The sequence below is a fragment of the Rattus norvegicus genome, chromosome 14, assembly GCF_036323735.1.
Source record: "Rattus norvegicus strain BN/NHsdMcwi chromosome 14, GRCr8, whole genome shotgun sequence".
Taxonomy (NCBI): domain Eukaryota; kingdom Metazoa; phylum Chordata; class Mammalia; order Rodentia; family Muridae; genus Rattus; species Rattus norvegicus.
Genome location: NC_086032.1, coordinates 31,663,835 through 31,678,874, shown reverse-complemented (window position 1 = coordinate 31,678,874; position 15,040 = coordinate 31,663,835). Strand labels below are relative to the sequence as shown.

At 46.1% G+C, this 15,040-nt stretch overlaps 1 protein-coding gene and 1 long non-coding RNA gene across 9 annotated transcripts in view; one reads left to right on the top strand and one right to left on the bottom strand.

Annotated features, from left to right (window-relative positions):
- The window catches only part of LOC120096736 (uncharacterized), a 45,667-nt gene extending 34,659 nt beyond the window's left edge, over positions 1 to 11,008 (bottom strand). For 2 of the 4 annotated variants that reach the window (XR_010057691.1, XR_010057690.1), the window contains exon 1: positions 10,835 to 11,006. This is a non-coding gene — a long non-coding RNA (uncharacterized LOC120096736). Of the gene's footprint in view, positions 1 to 10,401 lie in introns of all 4 variants that reach the window. The other 2 variants (XR_005493574.2, XR_010057689.1) reach the window with 2 other exon arrangements.
- The window catches only part of Cracd (capping protein inhibiting regulator of actin dynamics), a 236,064-nt gene that overhangs the window by 195,517 nt on the left and 25,507 nt on the right, over positions 1 to 15,040 (top strand). For 2 of the 5 annotated variants that reach the window (XM_039092920.2, XM_039092919.2), the window contains exons 1-2: positions 10,961 to 11,033; positions 11,152 to 11,287. In XM_039092920.2, the coding sequence (XP_038948848.1) occupies positions 11,032 to 11,033; positions 11,152 to 11,287 (138 nt within the window). In that variant the 5' untranslated portion in view covers positions 10,961 to 11,031. Of the gene's footprint in view, positions 1 to 10,960; positions 11,034 to 11,151; positions 11,288 to 13,277; positions 13,300 to 15,040 lie in introns of those variants that run through there. The other 3 variants (NM_001427853.1, XM_063272905.1, XM_039092927.2) reach the window with 2 other exon arrangements.

Genomic DNA, 15,040 nt, shown 5'->3' with positions numbered 1-15,040 from the left:
ACCTCAGTCCTCACTTTTACACATGGTGGTTTTCATCCAGAGCAACCCCATCTGTATCTCCTTCACCCGACTCCTCCTCACTCTTCAGTGTTCTAGATAACGGTGCCTTCCCCAGGGAAGCAAGTCCCCCTCTGCTCCACTCGGTCTCACCAGCCTGTTAATTTTGCATAGCTGTGACCAGACTGTTCCGGTCTATGGCTGCTGGTCCCCACGCACCACCATCCTGATGGTGGGAGCATATGTCAGAAAAAAAAAAAAAAAAACACTGTCTGCTTCATGACAGACAGGAAACAAAGAGAAAGACAGGACAAAGCCAGGGAAAAGTACCCCTTAGGACCCACACACACTCTCGGCTAAGGGCCACCTAAATTTTTACAGAGCCTCTTGAAACAGTGTCACAGCTAAATCCCCAACTCCCTCCTGAGCCCTTCTTATCGTGTCTAAGTCCCCCCCACCCCCAGGTATTCTTGAAGCTTCTTCACCTTTCCAGCCCCTAGCCCTGCAGCTGATATGTCCCAGGCATTCGGTAATTATCGGATGAACAAATGCATGAATACCACGTTTTTACTTTACTGACGATTCCCCCTCTGCAAGTCAGTTTTCGTCTAATTCCTCCTCAGTGTCCCTCACTTTCTGGAAAGGAAAAGGTACACAACATCACGAGACACGTTTCCAGTGAAGTGTCAGCACAGCTCAGGGCTTCCTGGTCACACTGTGTGTTTTCTGTCACTTGGCCTTAACGGTTTCCAGCAAACATCAATTAGACTTGACCATTTATCTTCTTCCCACACTCTTAGGGGCTTGTAAATTGAACAGGAACAGAGAAGTTTAAGAAAGAAAGAAAAAAACCCTATTGGATGGAAAATTGAAACCAGCCAGCAGTCGACCTGGACCGTGTAGGTCTAGGGAGAGAGCTATTGGCGAATCAGCAGTAGCAGTTTTGAGGGAAGCGGCAGAGGAAGAGGCGGGGTTTGTCTTGTGAGTGCAGAAGTTGCCACTCATGAGCTGGATGACCCGAGGCAAGCCGATCCGTTGATCTGCTAAGCCAACAAGCCATCTCGCAGGATTATCATAAGGTCAAAATATGCACGTGACATTGCGCAATCTGTGGTAAAGCCCTCTATAAACAGGAGATATTTCCAAAGATAGAGATGCCGCTGCTGATGGCCTGCCTCTTACTTTCACAGCACAAGCCGAGAGGAAGCTGGTTCACATGATAGTAAGCGAGGTTTATGAAGAGATCTTTTTCCATGTGGAACAACCAAGAAGTAGGATGGATAAAAGGGAGTCTTGAGGAGTCCAGAGCTTGAGAGACATGCTACATGATCTCTTGTGTCCAGTGACGTAGGAGCAGCTAGAGAACTCTCTAGCTCCCACCTCTAGACTGTCTAAGACTTCAGAATGCCTTCCTTTTCCTTGAATCTGTGTGGCATACCCCGTTCTGTTGTAATTGACCGACGATGCAGTGCTCTGTGGTCTACTAAGGACCACATATTTTTAGAGGATCCCAGAATCCGGGATGTGTGTTGAAGATGCCACACCTGATGGGGTCTGGTTCCAGTTTTGTTTTTTTGGTTTTTTTTTCCCCAACTGTAGTTTCTTTGATGAGGATATTTAATTACTCATTAGCATTTCATTTGAATGAGGCTCATGGATCTATTTAGAAAGAAAACTGCTGATCAATTGCACTTGCCCCGTTGTCATGGAAACGAGCTGCAATTGGACTGTAATTATATTTTCTTATGTCTGAAGTCATCGCTATAGTAATTACCCAATATCTATGGTCCCAAATTACATGATGCTAGTCCAAAAAGAAAAAAAGAGAGAGAGAGAAGACAAAGAATAAGAAGGCAGGGGGTGGGGAGCGTGCTGGCCCAAAGCGGCATTCACTGTGCAGCTGTAGAGAGCCTTCAGATTCAGATAGAGTCTCCCTCTGTAGCTGTGACTCCAAGATGTCGTCAGTTGGTCTTGGAAGGTGCCCGGTGCTTTGAGTAGTAGCTAGAAAGCTGCTAGGCAGGATGATTTTAGTTCTACAGAAGGCACAGTTACCATGTCAACAGTCACTACATATATCTCATCAAGGGCTGTAGATGGCTCAGCAATTAAGAGCACTGGTTGCTCTTCCAGAGGACCAGAGTTCAATTCCTAGCACGGACATGGTGGTTTTCAGTCATCCATTTGTCAGTCCCATTGGATCCAACACCCTCTTCTGGCCTCCTCGTGCACAGTTCGAGGTTGTATTGCACAGACGTGCCACTAGTCTGAAGCTCTGTGTAGGATCCAACGTGACTTTCACTTAGCAGAGCTGGAGTAAATCAGGCCCCATTCTGTGTGGGCATGCTGGGAAAACACTGTAGCTTTGCTCAGTCGTATTTGGCAAAAGGGAAACACTGCTGTTTCCAGAGCTGGCAAATGGACTGCGTACAATTAATGCAGAGTTTGAGAGAAAGCACAGTTGGGAAAGGCTCAAGTTGGAGGTCATTACATGTGTCAATCATATCCCAATGGATTGGAGGTGAAACCCGGGCAAGGGGGATGTCATACACCTCTTAGCCTTACAGCTGTCCTCAATGGCTCCTCCTCTTCATTTCGTGAGCCCCACAGACACACGTCTTCTCCTGTGATGTAGAGTGCATGTTCTCTGGGACCCCACTGCTGACCCTGGTCCAAGCATCACGATGCAACAGAGCAGAATCACAGTAGCAGCATCCTCAGAAATGATCCGGGGAAATGACCTGAAATGGTCTCAAAATCAACAACAACGACAAAAGTAAACCCTTCACCTGAACAGAGGTTAAGATGTTGATTCTTGGTGATGATGATGATGATGGTGTGATGGTGGTGATGATGATGATGGTGACGGTGATAATCCCACCCAACCCATGCATTACAGCAGAGTGCAGCAATTCAGCCAAGTTTCCTGGGCTATTTCAGCACAAAAGTAGGATCTTCAGAAAATCCCTGTATTTTCTTCTATGTCCTGTCATACTGTTATTTGCTCTGAAGTAGCCTCCCATGAGAGTTAATTTCATTGACTGGATCATGAAATGTGGGAGAAGAAATACAGGAGAAATAACAGCGTCTGCTTCCTCTTATCCTTCTAAATTCCTAACGACTATGGTTCAGAGGCTTAAATGTCCTAGGAAGTAGAAAAATAGGACCCCCAACACCACCTTAATTATCTCTGTGCTAATATAGCAACGTTAACTCAGAATTACCTCCACCCAGTCAAAGCCTCTAGTCCATAGTTATCAGGTCTTCAGGTGCTCGCACTGTCTCCGAGCCCCCTAGATGGAACCCTCTTCCTCTTTTGTCCTATAGAACTTCTAATCTTCCAGATAGCGACTCTAACTTAGGACTGTGTGTGGAGGTGATATCAAGTCTTTGGGGGTGAAAAAAGAGCTTTTGGACTACCAGCCAACCTTTTGGGCGAATCCTTGTATAGTTACGAGTCATAATGCTACAGTGATGGTTTAAATATGGTTGGTCCAGAGAGTGGCACTATTAGTAGGTGTGGCCTTGTTGGGGTGGGTGTGGCCTTGTTGGAGTAGGCGTGTCACTGTGGGCGTGGGCTTTAAGACCCTCACCCTAGCTACCCGGAAGCCAGTATTCTGCCAGCAGCTTTCAGATGAAGATGTAGAAGTTTCAGCTCCTCCAGTGCCATGCCTGCCTGGATGCTGCCATCCTTCCTGCTATGATTAAACTGTTCTGAATCTCTGAACCTGTAAGCCAGCCCCAATTAAATGTTGTCTTTTATAAGAGTTGCCTTGGTCACGGTGTCTGTTCACAGCAGTGGAAACCCTAAGACGGACGTTGGTACCAGGGACTGGAGTATTGCTGTGACAGGCCTGACCATGCTTTTGTTTGGAAGAATGTGGATTTGGGGACTTTGGATATGGAAAGCAGTGGAATGCTATAAGTGGGGCTTCATGGGCTATCCTAGTAGGAATGTGGAAGGCTTTGTTGCTGAGGATTATGTGAACTTTGGAAGCCTGGCTCTAGACTTTTTCAGTGGAGAAGAATTTCAGTATGTGGCCTAGAGACAAGTTTTTGCAGTATTTCGGTGAAGAATGTGTTTACTTTTTGCCCTTGTCTGAAGAATCTACCTGAGATTAAGGTTATATTGTTCTTTATAAGAGCTGTCTTGGTCATGGTGCCTTTTCACAGCAATGCAAACCCTAACTAAGACTACTTTTTTTTTTTTTTGAGACAGGGTCCCATTGTGAAGTTCTGATTGGCCTACAATCCATTCAATTTGTAGACCAGGCAGGACATGAACTTAGAGAGATCCACCTACCTCTAATTCCACTTATGGGGGGCACTCAGAATAGGCAAATTCTTGAAGAAGGAAGGTAGAATAGTGGTTACCAGGGACCATGGAGGAGGAAGTGCAGAATTATCACCGAAGGGATATAGGTTTACATTAATTGCATTGACTAAGGAAGCCTCAAAAAAGCCCAGCAGAGACTTTGTTCTCTGGTTTAGTCTCACAAAGAGCATTTGATCAAGCTTAGTCTCTTAGTTAGGGTTCTACTGCTGTGAGCAGACACCACGACCAAGGCAACTCTTATAAGGACAACGTTTAATTGGGGCTGGCTTATGGGTTCAGAGGTTCAGTCCATTATCATCATGGTGGGAGCAAGGCAGCATCCAGGCAGGCACGGTGCAGGAGCTGAGAGTTCTCCATCTTCATCTGAAGGCTGCTAGCAGAATACTGACTTCCAGGCAGCTAGGATGAGGGTCTTAAAGCCCACACCCACAGTGACACACCTACTTCAGCAAGGCCACACCTTCTAACAGTGCCACTCCCTGGGTCAAGCCCACACCTACTCCAACAGGGTTACACCATTTAATAGTGCCATTCCCCGGGACAAGCATATATAAACCATCACACTTTGCAAGCTTAAAAAGTACAAAATGTATGGTTCAAAGAGTAAAGGGGCACCATGGTGGAACTAGAATGAAGCTAAATCTTATGTTCAACAGATTAAGGGAGTGGCGACCTCGATGCAAGATCCCACCCTGACACGTTTATCATTCATGCTTTTTCTGTCGAACAAGAGGTTTGGTTATTGTCTTCGTTTGGACTTTTAATCTGAAATTAACTACAATCTAGAAGTGGAGGGGACAACTGTGGTCCAGATCTTGAGGCTGGAAGACATAGGCTTTTGATCCAGATCTTGAGGAGTAGTGGCTGTGACCAGCTTAGGTCCAGGCATGCTGGTACACACTTTTAGTCCCAGGAGACAGAGGCCAGCAGATCTCTGAGTTCAAGGCCAATGTGGTACAGAGTAAATTCCAAATAGAGGAAAGCTTAGGTGGAGGTACACACCTTGAATCCCAGCATTGAGGAGACAGAGCCATGCAGTTCTCTGTGGTCAACGTCAACTTAAAGAGTGTGTTCCAGAACAGCCAAGCTAAGGCAGTAAGGAATGGAAGACAGAAAGCTGGTGATAATGTGATAGAACAAGGGGGCCATTTTCCAGTTCCAGCAAGCAGCAGACCTCGGCAACTTCAGCCATGTGGCTCCTGCTTTAGAGTCAAAAATAGAAGGCACACTACTGTACCAATTGACGCTGGTTAGCTGGACCTAAGATATTAGTGGTGATTAGGAAGAGATCAGCCTCACTGAGGTAAAATCTGGGAAGCATTTTCTGAGAGAACAAAGAAACTGTGTTCCAGAGCTACAGGGCAAGTTCCAGGATAGCCAAGCCTAGGCAGTAAAGGAGCTGAAACGAGAAGCTGTAAAATTGAAGTTGCTTGAAGAACCAAGGTGTTAGACATGCCAGAGCTGTGGGATAGCTGTGGGAAAACTGCTAACAGGGAGTGGAGCCAGTCCAGGAGGAAGGAGTTTGTTGCAGTCAACAAAGATGAAATCGAGTTGGAAATCTGAAGACTGCTTTGACGTCAGACATGGAGATGCAGAGTTTGGGAGTTTACCCCGCTGGTTTTTGGTCTTGTTTGTTCCAGAATTTCCTCACATTTGGGAATGGTAATGTATATCCTGTGATGTTTAAAGTATGTGTTCTGCCTTTTGACCTTGACTGTAGAGTGGATTACAGTTAACTGATTGAATGAATCCTCAGAAAAGACTGAACTTTGGACTTTTAATATTGTTGAGACTGCTATGAACTATGGGGACTTTGGATGTTGGACTAAATGTATGTTTTATTATGTTCTGGTTAGGTATGGCTCCCACAGACTCATGTATTTGAACAAGCCCATAAGGGCCAGTGAGCGGAATGTGGTAGTCTGAATATGCATGGCACTATTAAGAGGTGTGGCCTTGTTGGTGTGGGTGTGGCCTTGTTGGTGTGGGTGTGGCCTTGTTGGGGTGGGTGTGGCCTTGTTGAAGGAAACATGCTACTGTCAGGGTGAACAATAAGATCTTCCTCCTAGCCACGTGGGAGCCAGTCTTCTCTTATTTGTCTTCAGAACAAAATGTAGAACTATCAGCTCCTCCAGTGCCATGTCTGCCTGCCTAGACACTGCTCTCCTTCCTGCCTTGATGAATGGACTGAACCTCTAAAGCTCTAACCCAGCCCCAATTAAATGTCCTTTATAAGAGCCGCCTTGGTCATGGTGTCTCTTCACAGCAGTGCAAACCCTGACTAAGACTGCTTTTTTTTTTTTTTTTTTGAGACAGGGTCTTATTTTGTAGACCAGGTTGAATGTGAACTCAGAGAGACCCACCTACCTCCGATTCCCCTTATGGGAGATACTTAGAATAGGAGAATTCGTACAGAGAGAAGGTAGAATAGTGGTCACCAGGGACCATGGAGGACGAAGAAGTGCAGAACTATTACTGAAGGGACATAGAGTTCATTTGGGATGGATATGAGTGACAGCGGCGTAAGATGCATATACTTAATGTCAGTGAGTTGTACACCTCAAGTGGGTCAAATGGTAAACTTCTGTGTTAAATAGATTTTGCTACGATTTAAAGAAACCTTGAACCAATATTATGGATATTTTTAAGGTTTTTGGACACCAATATCCCATTTGATGTTAACGGGTTTGGAAGTAAGACTGGCTGTCCTCTATGTACACTTTGTAATTGTGGGCTGCCAGGGCCCTCGCTTGCCTTGTGACTGAGCCACGTTGCTCGTGCTGCATCCTCACCACCACCACCACCAAATACCAACGTCTCCTATCCTCCCTTTGCTGGGCCTGTGCATCCAGAGCCCTGAAGATGCCATGTGTAGGCAGGCCTGTCTGCCGTGTCCCGTGAGGTCAGTAACCGAGCTGACGCCGGCCCTGGGTTAATGGCAGCTTTCCTTCCTTCCTCTGCTATTTGTATCCTATGCGCAGCCCCACAGTGAGAGTTTAAGACCATGAGACACTTGGTGTATCTCCTGCCATCACTTAGAAACTGCTCCACTTCTCCAGCATCCGAGAAGGCTCGGCAAGCCAGGTCTGTCCTTCCGCCTGATCAGGAGGAGCCTAAAAGAAAGCCTTAGCAAAGAAATCCCAGAAGCCTCTTGCCTCTTCGTCCCTTCACAGCCAAAAGCAAAGAAGTGGGGCTTGCCTACTTCACAATCAACTGGGAAAGACTTTAAATGTCAGGAATAAAAGGGCCCAGATGAACTCTGCTAAGGTACAATTGGTGGTAAATTGTCCCCGGCTCCAAGCTTGTAATTTGGAGCCTCCAGCTGGTTAAGGGCAATGGTTCCACCTTGCTCTTTGTTCCTTAGAGGAGAGTTCAAGCTGAGTTTCTCCACCACGCAGGCTCTTTGGTTTCCAGCTTGCCTAAACTGAAGCTTTGGGTCATATTTTTTAATTCTTTGTTTCGGCCCCACACTCCAAGAAAGTTGTCTACGCGGCCGAAGTGTTTGGAGGCAGAATTGACTTTTGCGGTCACTGATGACTGCATATTACTGCACAAACACCTGAGAACCCAGATGAAGTCACTTCACTCGTGTAACTAAGAAACTAGTTACCACCTTCCTCTACTATTTCTTCTCGGTGTCCTAAAATGAAACCGAAAAGAAAGGTTAAAAGGAAAAAGCATATACACGTCCGATCCCCTTAAGGGTAAAGGCCTTGAACTTGCTCTGTAGCCGAGGAGAGGATGACCTTGAACTCCTGATCCTCCCAAGGGCTGGGATGACAACAATGGCCATATCAACACAAACTTCTGATGCATTTAGCATGTGCTTGAATATATAGTAAATATTAAAAGCCCTAATTTTACTTTTCCTGTGAGAAGTGGGTTGTGGTATGATCGGCCATGGCTTTGGGAAGAATACAGGCAGAACAGTGAAATCAGGTGTTCGAAGGCACAGAATCAAGCACTTAGATCCTAGAGAGACGGAAACCCCGAGTTGAGCCCAATCTTCCGTACGTTATTTTCTCTCCTGTGGTCATTATCGGCTTTTGGCTTAGAGCAAGAGGCCAAAAAAAAGTTCAGGTGGCTGACACAGAGAACAGCAATCCCCTGGGGCTGGAAGCAAAAAAACTAGGGGCAACCCCCTAGGGCTGGAAACACAAAAATTAGAATTTAGGCTGTGGAAGTAGCCAGGTTTTGAGAGATTAAGATCTCTAGCTTCGGAACACTCTGGCCTAAATGGGAGGTTGATATCAAACCCCTCCTCTTTAGAATCAGAGATCTGTGCGGAAGGAGAGGCAGAAGGATTCTAAGAGCCAGATATTGGTAGATAGTTCCCGGTTGACACCGTCTTCCAAACCCGACCGGGAAGATGCACTTATGAAGTCAGAGCTGATAACAGCACACACAAGACCTATTTGGGTTCAGGACAGACAAAATTCTAGCATAGAGACAGGGAAGTGGACACAAAGTCCCACCTCTAGCCAAGAAGCTATTTGTAATTGCTACCTGCTGTGGGTGGGGAAAGACCTTTTAACCAGTGGAGCGCCAGTGCCTTAATCTATACTCCATGGAAGGCCCCTGCTCAGAAGTAATTGACTAACACAAAATGGATTCCATGGTTTTAGTGATTTTTGTTTTTGGTCATGGTTTCATATTTTTGTCTGAGGTTTTGTTGTGTTTGCCAGTTTATTATTATTATTGTTATTATTGTTGTTGTGGTGGTGGTGCTGGTGGTGCTGGTGGTGGATTTTTTGACAGGGAAGGAACATGAAGTTGGTCGTTTGAGGAGGCCCTGAGATGACTCAGAGGAGGGAAAGACTATGGCCCAGCAAAGACAAATTTTAAATCTATTTTTAAAAAAAGAATGTATAAATCAGAACAGAAAGAAAAAGATCGTAAGAGAGGAGGAAACTCAAAGGAACAAAGCCAAGTCTAGGCAGCAGATTTCTTTCTGAAATATTTACTGATAAATCTGCCTGGGGAAAGAGGGTGCAACACCAGGACAGGTTTTAGTAGTCTGTGTTGCTGGAAGGAAAACGGAGGCTCAGGGACTATCATGGAAGGGGATTCTGGAAAATAACTCAGGCTCTCTGGTGAGACTCCGGGTACGTATCCCTTAGTGGTGAGCACAAATCAATGATCCAAGCCTTGTAGACGTTGCTTGGTCAGCCATGGACCAGTGTGCGGCTGGCTTGAGGAGTCCTCCATTGCTGTTGGCTGCCTTCAGCAGGGTCACTGAGACCTCTCTAGACCAAGGGAAGTCATCCTCTTAATTTTTTAATTCACAGTGTGTAGAACTCAATAACTGTTCCTAGGCATCTCAAAACCGACCACAGGGGAAACGAGAACAGCAGAAGAGCCAAGGGGGTTAAGACACAGGAGTCTCGGATGTTTTTCAATCATGGTTGGGCCGTTCAAGAAAGTAGTTGACATGGCAGAGAATTTTGCTGGGAAATTGAGATGTATAAAAAAAAAAATAAGTAAATGAATGATGGTTTTAGATGTTTTAAAAAATCTGAAATTAAGAACTGTAGCAAGTTTTATTTGTTATTTGTTAAATACTAGACAAAGCCAAAGAGAATGAGCTGGAGTGACTATATCAGCAGGAAGATGTAGACCAAGTCTAAGCAGATATAGATAGAACATTTGCTTGAGCAAAAAGAACGATGGATACAGAAAAAAAAGGAACAAAAGGCAAATGGCTCACATAGAAAGTGCCTATCAAAGAGCTACGAGAGGGAAACTGCTGAGAGATAACATAAGAAATAAGAACTAAAGGATGAGGGTTTTTCCAAAGAACGAGGAAAAAGACATCAAGCCACGGGTTTAAGACTCTCTGCCACACCCCAGACTGGAGAAGAGGTCACCCCTGCCCACGCCAGAGCAACACTGCTGAAGAGCAGAGGAGATGGAAAATATTCATCCTCCGAAAGAAAAAATCAGATGGTTTTTGGGAAGCTGACGATCCTAATAGCACCGTGCTGGCCTGGCCCGATCAGCACCTGGTTACATTGTGTTGCGGTGGATGCTATCCCAGCAGGATAGATGTGAGGCTTTACAGTATGCCTCACCTGAGGAGAGGGGAAGCCAGAGTGCGGGGAGGGCTGGGCTTCCTCTTCTTACTCATCCACGAGATCTATGGTCTCATGAGAATTGCATCAATTCCTCCTGAGAACACTGTCCACAACGACCCCGCCTCTTAAAGGTTTTAGTGCTCCCCAATGCTAGTAAAATGGGGACCAAGCTTCCAACTCTTGGAGCCTTGATCTCAAACCACAGCTAAAGCATAGCAGTTTCTGATGAACCGTGCAAAACCCATCAAATGGCTCCAACATGGGTTTCTCCCCCTTGGTCGTATCCTTCAAGCCTCGACAGTCCCTTCTTCCAAAGTCTTCACTCTGTATATCTGCACTGCGGTCTGACTGACAGCGAAAGACGCTCTTACTCCTTTAGATCTTACACGACTCCATAGATCCTAGTTAGCGAGATTTTTCTGGAACTAACCTGATAGTTCACAGCTCAGCTGGGCAGATCCACCAGCTAGAAACTCGGCACCATTGGTTCTGTTCTCGCCCATGAATGGTTCTGAGAGAGATTGTTGGGGCCACATTCTCCCATTCCCATGGGAACCTTTCATCTACCCGGCTCCTTGTCAACCCTCTGCAGGAAGGCCTCGAAGGGCTTTCTGACTAAGCTGAGAGATGTGGGTGGGGTCCTTTAATTCGGGGAGGGGGGGTTGGGGGGCGGGGGGACCCAGAGAATGGAATCTGGAGAAGACATTTATCAGCCTAATACAATGAAGCACGTGCTTTGCTTTCCAGGTCCTTCAACTGCTCTATGGGAGCACGGGCATTCTCTCATGACAGTATTTTTATCCCTGATGGGGGAGCAGAAAGTGAGCAGACAGTTCAAGCAATGTCACAGGACAGCATCCTGGGCAAAGTCAAAACTCTTCAGGTAAGGCAGCTTGAGACTGGAGGATGCGAGTCAGACGTGCCCACTCCCCAACCCCAAACCCCCCATCCCCGCACCCCCCACCCCGGTCCTCTACAGAGGGGTGTGGAAGAGGGGTCACTTCAGGAGAGAAAGCTTTGATTTCTTGTACCCCACTCAGTTCCCCTTGAGAGGCACACTTAGCACTGTTGTTCCACCCCCACCCCTGCGCTTGTCCTCTCTCCTCTCCTCCAACTGTTGCTTCCTGTTTGACTGGACATGAGAACAAGTCCCTAAGAGAAGCCACGAGGCTTGCACGTGGGGAAAAAGCTCCTAACCACTAAGTTATCTGAGCTGCTATCCACAGAGTCTGCACTGCACACTTCCACTCCTGTGAGTCTCCGGCGTGAGGTGGCGAGAGGCGAGACTCCCTGTGCCTGTAAATGCAGCTCCCGTTTAACATAGGCAGTCTTCTTAACGTTGACTTAGCTGGTAAATCCCTCACAGGGAAAATGGGGAAAGCAGTACTAAATGTGGTTAAAAGAGTAGGTCCAGGAAAGGTTTAAAAAAATGAACAGAGACTGTCATTATGTAGAGTCGTACCACTGCTCAGAAGCATTTCCCTCACCAGGAAGCAGTGCCAGGACAAGCAACTTCTCTGAGGCGTGAGTGCCTGGAGACGACCTAGACCGGTGGTTCTCAACCTGTGGGCCATGACCCCTTTGGGGGCTTGAAAGACCCTTTCACAGATTGCATATCAGATATTTACATTACCCCTCATAACAGTAGCAAAATTGCAGTTTTCAAGTAGCAACAGAAATAGTTTTTTGGTTGGGGGGGTCACCACAGCCCAAGAAACTGTATTAAAGAATCACGCCATTAAGAAGGTTGAGAACCCTGCTGTAGACTTTGAACAGAGGGCTCTGAATTACAGAGTCCAGTCTATGTCTGTAGCAATGAATGTATGATCAAGGAGCCAATGGGAAGGAAAAAAGCAAAAGAAAGAAACAACAGTGGCCTGCGAACTGATACAAAGAAGCATTACACTCAAAAATAACTTTCCTATTCTTTTCACCCGTCCTTGTTTCTACTGGGCACAAGCTGAGTATTTTATGACCTATGGTCATAGGCTCAGTGCGAGGCGATGTATGAGAAACCAGGAAGTAGCCAACATCCTGGAACCACACCCTAGCTTGCCTAGATCTTCATGCCTGCAGCTACCACTGACCAAGGCCAGATTCCTGCCCACACCGCCAGCCCAGCCTAGCTTGCAAAAACCAGCACGTCAGAGCAAGAATTCCTTCTTTTTTTTCCTGCTGGCAGTGGTCTTGTACTCTGAGACTCCGAAGAAGCGAGCTGTCATTATTCACACACACATTGAAGAGGGAGGATAGGAGTAGTCGGGGACAGCATTAATAGTCTTTTAATTACCGGTAGGTTCTGAGCCCCTGGCCTATCGATCGCTTCCCTTTACTGAAGGGAATGTTGCGCAGAATTCAGTCTGTGAAATAGCTGTAGTTTACATGGGGCTCAAGAGATTCTTTAAAGGGGAGATAACGGCCTGTTGCCTTCAGTGGTCTGCTCTGCCACATACCACTCCCGCTTTAAAAGACAGGCTTAAGTACACAGTGCATGTAATTGTGCAGTACTGAAAAAAACATAGAAACTCAATAAAATATATGAGTGATTTCCTTTAGCATGACCTCATAACTGACAAAGCGTAAAGCCATCAACTTTTCTGAAGTGACCATTGAATTAACACAAGAAGGGGGGTGGGGGAGCAAAGCAAAATGACTGGCGCGTGGTTCCGGTCGTACGAGGTCTGCCTAATTCTACTTTTGCCCCTGGACCCAGGAGCCTCCTTTGGTCTCTATGGTGACGACTTTGGAAATATTAAGGGCTTTGCTCTCCAAGGTGGGGAATGGGGACCATGGTCAGAGCAAATGGGATTTTTTTTTAAAGTGGCCTAAAGGTTTAACTGAATCACTCCCAAAAGATGTGTTTTATTTTTCAGTCGACTAAGCAGTATGTTCCTGGTAAGTCCCCAAATCTAGTGACTTCATACACTTGCATGAGTGCTTTGCATTTTCCCACGACAACGTCATGCTGATGTAGATGCTCTGTCGGAAGCATACGAGGCCGCCTCCTCATAGACTCCAGCATGGAATGAGAGTTTAGCTGTGTCCGAGGCATGTGTGTTTCTATGTCTGGAACTGTCACTGTATATGTCTTTGTCTGATGTTTTGTTTTGTTTCATTTTGTTTTGTTTTAAGAGAAAGGGGATGGATAATGTCTATTTAACCGTGAATGTCCTGGATAGATTATTAGCCACCATGATCTAAATGTCCCCTTAGAATGAAATTCTCTAGAATATCACTTGACAACAGCAAAAAAATTAAATGTTTAAGAAACTATCTGACCAACAGTCATTTAGAACTCATAATCCTGAGTGGAAAGGTATTTGCATTTGGAAAGATTGCCCCCTAGTGTCCGCTTATGTCATAGCCTCTAGACCTGTCGTTGGAGCACCCAGTCTCCCCTGCTGGCATACAGCACAGTGAACCTGCCCTGTCTTGAATAATATCACTACATTACCGCAGTATCTAAAAGAGCAAGCGCACACTTTTCTGAGTATAAAAATGTGCCGTGAGAATGAGTTTTAATGAACATTTAGTTACAGGGACTAAAACAATAGTTTTCTTTCTGAGGTCCTGGTACCTAGGTCACTTGAGCCAGAGCCAGTAGGATGAATACCATTTGAATGGATGAGAGAGCACAAGAGGACTGAAGCGTCTGAGTCAGGCCTCTGCCTCCATGTGGTCATATGACCTTGGGCCAAGTACTTATTTAATCCTGACAACTCTCAGTTTCCCCAACTTGAACAATAGGGAGGTGCATGCGATGGGCAAGCCTGAAGGGTCCTCCAGGTCTTAAAGCCTCAAGTCTGTGTGAAACACTGTTTGCTGCTGCACACGGTGGCTTTAAAAGCTTCGCACCTGGTTATGTTGTGCCTCAATGACCTTGGCCCTACCTACATAGTAACCCGGGGCACACGGATAAGGGAAAACGCCTCTCCATTTAAGGTCAGGCCCAGCTGTGAGGTATGTACCAGCCGCTGGTGAAACTAGGGGAAGCCCGCTCTGTGCCTGTAGGTGATTTATAGAATTGTACCACACTTTAGTTGGGAAATGGCTATGTTATTTGTACCACAGATTATTCGGCATAGGTGGGGGTTGGGGTGGGGGCCCCCATTCTTAGTAGCCTCATATCTCCCGCTGAACTGGATCTCACTGGAGAATTCCAGCTTCCAAGGGCAGAAAGAATAAACACCCACTCTTGGCCAAGTCCTCCTGGAACATGTGTCTAAATCCATATGCTCCTTTTATTCCTTTGAAAAAAGAATTCACTTCCGCGATGGAAGGGTTCCGCAGTTTGCTCAAAGAGACAGCGCCCACTTCTTCCCTCTGTGGTTTGCGCTTACAGGCATGGTTTGTGAAGGGGAAAAAAAATGGCTGCAGGAAAAATAATCTGAGCTATTCCAAACACTGGCAGTGCAAAATGCTGCAGAATACAATGCACTCGGCATTTCCACACCACAGCATCCGGCCTCATGAATATGGATGTGCGTTCCTGCAGCGTCACTCCCAAGCTTTCCATACTACAAAACCGTCCAAGTTAAATGAGTAAAATATAGTTCCTCCCTGCTCACATTCCAGTATCTCCATTCATAGCTCCATTCATAGCCATTAGCAGCACACGAACCGATTTCCACCACCC